The sequence below is a fragment of the Alligator mississippiensis genome, chromosome 8 (genome assembly GCF_030867095.1).
Source record: "Alligator mississippiensis isolate rAllMis1 chromosome 8, rAllMis1, whole genome shotgun sequence".
NCBI lineage: Eukaryota > Metazoa > Chordata > Crocodylia > Alligatoridae > Alligator > Alligator mississippiensis.
The window spans coordinates 1,493,998-1,502,293 of record NC_081831.1 but is presented as its reverse complement, the minus strand read 5'-3'; the positions used below and the strand labels follow the sequence as shown (position 1 = coordinate 1,502,293).

The following is an 8,296-nucleotide window of genomic DNA, read 5'->3' as shown; positions in this document are numbered from 1 at the left end:
GTCCGCACGCACGCTGTCGACGAGACGGTCCAGGCTGCCGGGTGGCTGCCCGCGCAGAAACCCCCGTGTTAGCAGGCGAGCTTGCTCTGCGCGGCATCGTGCCATGCCACAGACTGCTCCGGGTATCCGCACGGCCTGCCCCAGCTTCTCCAAAGCCACTAGCCCGATTCCCGCTTTGTCAAGAAGGTGTCCGAGCCAGTCCCCAACCAAAGTAGTTTAGGGAGCGTGAGATGGGGACCGAGGCCTGGGGCTTGGTTCGGCATTGTACGGGAGGACAGGACAGGGGTGGTAACGTGGATGCTGCTATGCAGGAGCTTAGCGTCACCGAGTAATCCCAACAGGGCTGCCAAGCTCCGGGTCACACGCCCGGCTACGGAGATGGACCGTCCGCCAACGGAGACTGCGCGGCGGCTGCAAACTCTCCGAAGCCCCCAGCGGCATCACCCCAGCCTTGCGCAGTGCAGATGCCTGGCACAGCCTACCCCAACGTCCGTGTGGGAGCTGGGAGGGGCCCTCAAGGACCTCAACCCCCATGGGCCAAAGCGGGGCTACCGGGGAGGTCCGCCTTCTCCCGCAGCCCCGCACAATCTTTCCAATCCCAACTCCGAGCGCTTTGCCCCAGCACGCGCAGCCTGCCAAGTCCCAAATGCAGCATGGCCAGGCAAGTGGCTCCTGCTCCAGCATCTGCTGCCAGTCCACAAGCTCTTCCTCGCTCCCCTTCATCAGCTAGCTCCCCGGCCTTTCCCACTGCAGGAAATCCCTCACCGCCCGCACGGGGATGTCTCTTCTGAATGCCTCTGCCCGCCCAGCTCAGAGACGTCCGAGTCAAAGGCCCGTGGACCCTCCCAGGCCCTCGCAGTCTGCCCTGCACACCTGATGGAGCCACGAAGACCCCGTCCCTTCTGCTTAAACCATGCTAAAGCCTGAGGTATCCCTAGCACTGACACAACCTACACCTCTCAATGCCCCTGTACTCACCATGCAAACAACCCCTCGCATATTCGCAGTGCAGGGCTTGCCTTGGGGAGGTGATCAGTGAGGTTCGCTTGCACTTCCACGTGCCTTTCACCAAGGCAAAACCATCGCCAGCTAGCGATGGGGAAACCAAGACCGAGCCCCCTGTCTGGCGTCACACTGCGAGTCGTTGACAGAAGCGGAAATCGAACCCAGATCCTGACAGTCATGACAAAGACGACCTGACCACGGGACACTTCTGCACATCTTTTTTATTAACCATTTATTGTCTGTAATCATTTTACTCTCACATTGCAATCGCGTGGTTTATTTCTTTCATCTTTCTTTTTTTTATAGCTTTTTTTTCTTTTTGTAAAATAAATAGAGATAAGTGAACTTTTAGGTAGGATGCTCTCCAGATCCTTGGTTAACTTCATGATTGAATTTCTGCATCAGACCTGTAAAAATACAGCCCACACACACGCACACGCTTAGATGAAAGCTAAACAGGCCGAGTCAGTTAAAAACCACGTTTCCTGGCTGTGCAGGCTGGGGGCGGGGGGCACTCAGGGAATGCTGGTGTGAAGGAAAAGCAGCTTCCCGCAATGCACCTTTGCATTTTGCCAGGTACTTCTTGTTCTTTAAACAAATACACTGATACAGGTTAAAAATCTATGGTTTGTTTTTAAGCTGTGTACGTTAATCAGTTAATTGGAGATCCCCAACTCTTGGTTCAACACTTGCCAGCAAGCCCGTCATCGGCCATTCCCTGAGCTCAGTGCCATACACAGAGGGACGAGGTGCGGTCATTAGAGGTTCAAGAACGCGTACCGCTGCCATCGATCGCCGGCCACGTACATCTGTGTATAACAGCAGCTCAATGGGCCATCAAGAGGCATGACTATTGGTAGCCCACGTATCAGAAAAATGGGTTTTTAGGTAGATTTCCTCATTGAGGGTTTGCTATAGTGTCCCTGCAATGGCCTGCAGCCATTTCTAGTGTAGAGAAGAATACACTTGTGCTCAAAGGTGGGAGCAGCACGTTGCTTTGGCCTCTGCCTCAGTCTCAACAGCTCAAGGAACCCTGTTAACGGAGTGCATTGAGATCTGCCTACGAAGCTCTGCTATTTGGCTTGTCGTCTTAGTACCCAACGGTCAGTTTGGAGACCGCGGTGCAGCCCGACTGCCCGGGTACCAGACGCTGCTGCCTCCAGGAAGGAGATGAGCTGGCTTGTCATGACCGGCGACGACGCTGGGAACGCGTTTTGCTGGCGAGGCGAAGCTGGTGTCTGCAAGGCGAGGGATCGGTATTGTTCTTTTCCCTTCTCATGAACGCTAGCGTCATCCTCGGCCTCATCAGCAGCAGGAGTTTTTTGGGGCCTCTGCTGCCCAGCCAGGATGGTGACAGCAGCCAGAAGCAGCACTGCGCGAGTCCTCTACATTGGAATCGTTTAGCTTTGTCCTTGTGGTTATTTTTGCAGCGGGGGGTGGGGTGGGGGGGACAGTGGTCTCCTTGCCTGGTTTAGTCGCACCTAGACCATATGGGATGGGGAAATCTTCCCTTGGACATGGCTGCCTCTTTCCAAACACTGATCTCTAGATGCGTTGTGGATTACGAGGGACAGAAGCATTTGTTACACGCAGGCATGGGAAGGGTGGGAGGTCTGATTGTAGCCTTCCCTGGAGGACAGGGGCAGGCGCCAGGGAGAACAAGCTGCTGCTTGCCCTCTCTCCCTGCGGGACAGCAGCACTTCTCTCGTGATTATAACACCCGTGTGCCCATGCCCAGGTGCGTACATGCACAGCAGGACAGCAGCGCACACCAATCTGCCCCGACTCCTACAGAAACACGCACGTATAGCCAGATGCACATGACCAGGCGTGCATTTGGATGCACACATATATGCAGCTGGACGCGTGCAGTCACGCGTCTAAGCATCTGTGTCCGTTAGCTAGTGGAACATTAGCACGTCTGAGTGAGATGAAAGCCTGTGGTTTAAGGCAGTGGTAAAATGAGTCTGGAGCCTCCTCGCTGCCTGTGCAGAGCTGTGAGGTCGTCTCACGCGTCGGTGGAGTTTGCCGTGGGTAAAAGGACTGTGATTACTAGAAGAGCGGAGCGAGGGAGACAGAAAGGACTCTTGCCCCTTCCCCTCAATCCCATGGGTGTGTGCTCATTAACACGGCGCTCCACTGGTGACTCTCTGCAGTTTCCTCAGCGTCCTAAGGATGTCACCCATATCCCATCCATTCTCTCAGCTCCTGAAAACCCCCTGCCCTCCAAGACCTGCTCCTCTTTGCTGCCAGGCAGATTCTTCTGCTTGCTTCGTCTGTGCCCTCCCCGAGCGGGAGCAGCAGGGGGTTGCCTGCATGTAGGGCCGACGGTTTCCTCTTTCCCGTCTCTCTCTTACAAACACAGATCACTCAAGAGCAGGTGTCAATAGTCCGCAGGCGACCGACTGGGCTCCACCTGCCTGCCAGAAGGGCTCCTGTTCAGCACAGGGCAGATGGCCGCCAGAGAGGTCTCGGGGCTGAGTCAGAACGCAAAGAGCAGCAAGCAAGTCTTGACTTCATTTCTTAAGCAATCTACGGTCCGGCAGAACAAAGGAACAAAAACTAGAGTAAAAAGCCCCTCACGAGGGTATTGTCTCCTCCTGTCCGGCCGTGCCCGGGGAGCTGTGTTTCTAACAGAGAAGCAACCACCAAAACCCAAAGTAAACATTCCTGTTTTGTAGTTGTGAGACGACAGAGCTGAAAAGAAAATAGGAGATTGTCTCTCTTTCCCCCCCTCTCTCAAAGTCATTCAGTAGCTAAGTCAGAAGGAAAAAAATGTGTTCAAGTCATGGGTTGCAGCAGCAGCCAACACTAAACATTCAAGTTGATAGTTTCACTATGTACAATACAGGTGAGACGCGGCCCTGCCTGCTGGGGCTCCCCTCTCTCCGACCAGGCTGCCGTGTGCTGTTATCTGATCCGCTTCTCCACCGAGTAGACTGAGATGTAGTAGTCATTGCTGCCGACTGCCAGGTGAGGCTGTGAGGGACAGCAAATCAGGGATCAACAGGCAGGAGTTGTGCAAATACAGAGAGGTAAAGCGTAGTCAAGGTGGGGGGGGGTCGGTACTTTTAGCAGTGCTGCCCTGACACCAGGGAACATCCTGCTGCACCTGCCAATGTAGCTACATTTCTGATGCCGCCCAGCCAGCTGTATCTGTCACAGGGAAAACTATGGCTGCCACTAGCCAAATTCTAGCATCATTCTCCTAAATTACTAAAAATGTTCCTGTTAGCAACGATCCCCTGGACTGAATACCACTGCACTATCTACCGAGGGCCCTAGGAGCCAGGCCAGGCTTTGAACAAGATCAGTGCTAAAGGGCGGCTTTGTCAGCTTGCTGTAAAAGCAGACAATTTCAGGACAGTTGGCTTCCTCTCATACCCAGAACCCAAGGGCAGCAAATCATTAAGGGTCTGGCAGAAGTGTCCCAAGCAAAAAGGGAGACCAAGAGTATCCTGCTATTGCTTCATGGACATGGGAGCACCATGCAGTTTGGTGCCACTGGCTATGTCTGCGCAGGATAGGCGAGATCTGGAACAAAACCGTGATGCACCGTTGAGCAAAATTGTCTTTAGAGACTGTATAACTGGTCCCTCTCCCCCCACTCCCAATTGCCAAAAATCTTCCAGAGTTTAAAGAGCAGATACAGACCCAGTGAGGATGGAAAGCCAGGCAGCTGATGGCTCCAACTCTTTGTCCCATAAATCCATCGTAGTATTTGATATTGTTGATCAGCTCACCATTCCCATTGTAGATCGCGGTGAACTGATTCATGGAGCCGCTGGAAAGCAAGAGAGAACGTGGTGTGCTGACACTGCCGACCAGACACAAAGCTTTGCTCTACTCCCTGCCTCTTGGCTAAAGAGTTGGTTATAAAATAACCGTGTGCACTGCGAGTGCTCAGAAGCAGGGAGATTGGTTTTAGTTCACGCCATGACGGCCTCAGTATGAAGGAAAGATTTACAGACAGATCAGAACGGAGCACTGACTGATCTGTTATAAACCAGGGGCATGACAGAAAATAGGAAGTCATGGCAAGTGCACACTCATGGAAAATAGCTGCTCCCAACTCAGGACCCCTTCTCAGAGCCCAACTGTATGGCATGCTGCCTTCGGGTAGGAAGTCCAACACACAAGTGGCAGCACCGGCCCCCATTACTTTGAGTCACCAGTGCAAAAGCTCCATGAAAGCATGCAAGGGTTAAAATACCTGAGCTGCGCCCATGGGAACGAAGCCGTACTGTTCATGGCAAAGGGGGAGAAAAGGGACATGAAAGGTATTTGTAAGGATGGGTTCCTTCTCTCGTCCTCCTGCAGGGCAGGTGGCAAGAGGCTAATACCTACCAGGCAAAGAGATTGGCCTGTGGGTGAATGTCCAGGGCAGTCAGCCCTTTGACTATCTGCAGGACCTTCACAGACTCTGGCATCCTGGGGTCGAAGAAACGAACATCACCGTTTACGCTGTCAACAGAGCAGTTTTCACAACATTAGATTTTGCCCCAAAGCTGGGAGCAAGTCCTGTAGCCCAGGAGAGCAGGGGTGTGAACTGAGCACCACCCTCACGGGAGGGCTATGTGGCAGGCCAGCCAGTAGGGGGAGCTCCTGTGTTAAGCCTCCCACCTCACTATGCCCGTCCTCCTGCCGGACTCCACGTGTCTCCCCAGGGGCGCCAAGCCCTGGCAGACCCCCTTTCGAGCCCCACCGCAGAGTCCGTGGGGGTAACATGCTGCCACCACCCTGAGAAGGGACTGTCTAGGGCCTGTGTCCTCAGGGAAACAGGCCTAATAGTCCTACGGGTACTTGACCCAATACGAGAACTTGGGGCCAAGTTGGGGGCCAAAAAGGATAGTTTCCCTTAGTCCGCAGACCGAAGGGGCCTCCTAGGCATAATTAACCCCCCCCCCCCCAATAAGTCTCCTACGCCAAGGAGAACTGTATTGGTTACAAAGGGTAGGGTTAGACTAGGGTAAGAGGTAGAGCACTATCAAGGGATTACCATGGAGCAAAACAGTCTGGCTGAGGTAGCCATTTGATACGCAGATGCATCACTGGGAGCTGACTAGCTCTAGAAACACTTACAAGTATCACCTAGAAGATGGTAGAGATCTGGCTCGGAGATTTCCAGAGAGAGGGCGTTTCCAGTGGATCACACTCTCTCCCTGTGTCCTGATGCTTGTGCCATGCTGGTAAAATGGTTTCTCTCCTCCTTCTTCTTGGACCAGGCCCTTGTATCACCTTTCTGACCTCAGCAGCCCAGTCCAAGAGAAGCCAGCAGTGTTGGCCACTAGCCAACCAATTTAAAAAGCATCACTGGTTACCTGGGCCGAGGAGCGGGGGCATTTCCCTCCCCAACTCAGGTGAGCAGAGGGACCCCCCCCCCAGCACCAGGCTTTTGTCAGGTAGGCAGAGGGAGCAGGTTTCCCCCTCCCTCAGGAATGTATCCAGCTCAGGTTACCCCAAGAGATAAGGGAAGGATGTGTCTCTCTGCTGGGCCCATCCTTATCAAACTGTCACAGCGCGGGGACTTTGGGGAGAGACAAAGGGGGCTGTCTGCCACAGGCTACAGCAAAGATGACCTTTGGCTCAGCATCGCCCATCCTGCCGGCATCATTACCACCTGGATCCACCCTACCACCGCTCGTTTTTCTGTGGCATCCAAAACGTACCGGGTGCTATGCAAACAAGGGAAAGCACTGGCCCTGCCCGAGACAGCTCTATTCATGCACCCTACATCATGCCACGATCACCAGGCTAGGAGTGCCTTCCCTGGCATACCACATGCCACACAGCAAGCATGTCAGACCGAGTCTCTTCTCCATCCTTCGGATGTGAGTGGCTCGTTCCATCGGAGTCACCAATCGCGTGGGCTTCTATGAGTGCCCCATTACACCAGTCGCCTGGACTCGGGCCCATAAGCCGTTGCTGTTCAGAGCCCCTGCCGGAGCAGCCGTAAGCGCGCACTGATTATATCTGAGCTACGTGCCAGTCCTTCAATGACTTGACTTAGGAGGGGAGAGCGTGTGGGGATGTGGGGAGCAGCACTGGGAAGATGCTGTGCTAACCAGGTAGAACAGCTTTCAAAGACAGAACGGGCTGCCAGACAAAGGGAGCACTTGGAAGCAACCACTAGGTTTAAGCCTGCTGGTGCTGAAGAGGATGCATCTTGTTCTTCCCTTCCTCCGCACCCAGGAGTGATACTCCTGGGCCTGAAGAGCTCCTCTCCTGTGCCTTTCTAAGGGGACTTGTCCATTAATCTTGTGCAGGGGGGAAGACAGTCAGCAAGACTCTCCCAGGGAGGCTCTGTACCTGCCTGTCCTCTTTCTGTCCCAAGCCAGAAGTCAGCCGCCTGCCTCTATAAAATGCCCTTTCTTTCCCCCCCAGAGACCGCAGGCAGCTGTAATGCAAACTGCGGCAGCAGCGAGAACACTTCCTTTAGTCTCCTCCGACCAGGACTTTCTAGTAGTCAAAGAACGACCACTGCACAGATTACTCGCCTAATTCCAGAAAGCTGCAGCTCCCATTGTCACAAACTTAAATTCAGGACAAAGTCATCGCAGACAGATTTGGATCTTAAAGAATGATGGTTTGAAATGGGTCAAACAAATGCAATACAGCATGTTCATTCAGAGCCTACACTATCAACAGGACAATTTAAAACTAAGCTGTACTTGAGCGGAAAACGCTGACAGTTTCCAAACGGGAGTCAGGGTTTCTGCTCTCACACGGCATGGAGAGGAACGTGGCTTGGAGAACCTGCATCCAAGCTTCCCCGTAGTTCGTGCTTCAGAAGTCAGCTACAACAATCCAGCTTGGACCCCGCTGGGGTGCTTACGGCACTGCTGGCGAGTTGGCAGATGGTGTCCCTCTAGTAAAGTGCAGGTGGTCTGGCACAGACAAAATGGCAGGGCACCACGTGGATATCTGCAACTCGGGAAGGAGGTGGCAACAGCACATCACCCAGGAAGGGGCTCTGAGACCACAACCAGAATTTAGGGTTTCTGGCTGGTTTCAGTTAATAAAAGGATGAATCCTCCCAGACTTGATGCCTCGTAGGCAATCGGCTGGGGCCAACATAGCTTCAGAAGCGGAGAAAAAGCCACCACCCGCATGAGAGTGAGAATGCAGGTCGTATTCCCTAAGGGCTGATCCCCGGGGAAGAGGCAGGTGTAGAGAGAACTGGCCCTGGATACAACCCGACATGGTGTGGTGGCGACAAGGAAGATTCATGGCTGCTCTGACCCAGTAAAACAGTCAGAGTAGTGAGTAGTGAGATAGGCACGGATACCCC

General features: G+C 53.7%; 1 protein-coding gene across 7 annotated transcripts in view; it reads right to left on the bottom strand.

Annotated features, from left to right (window-relative positions):
* Positions 1–1,208: 1,208 nt before the first annotated feature.
* The window catches only part of RPTOR (regulatory associated protein of MTOR complex 1), a 249,291-nt gene continuing 242,203 nt past the window's right edge, over positions 1,209–8,296 (bottom strand). For 5 of the 7 annotated variants that reach the window (XM_059731959.1, XM_059731963.1, XM_059731958.1 and 2 more), the window contains 4 exons: positions 5,353–5,469; positions 5,219–5,248; positions 4,660–4,789; positions 1,209–3,984 (listed from right to left, as the gene is read on the bottom strand). In XM_059731959.1, the coding sequence (XP_059587942.1) occupies positions 3,916–3,984; positions 4,660–4,789; positions 5,219–5,248; positions 5,353–5,469 (346 nt within the window). In that variant the 3' untranslated portion in view covers positions 1,209–3,915. The remainder of the gene's footprint in view (positions 3,985–4,659; positions 4,790–5,218; positions 5,249–5,352; positions 5,470–8,296) is intronic. The other 2 variants (XM_059731960.1, XM_006270638.4) reach the window with 1 other exon arrangement.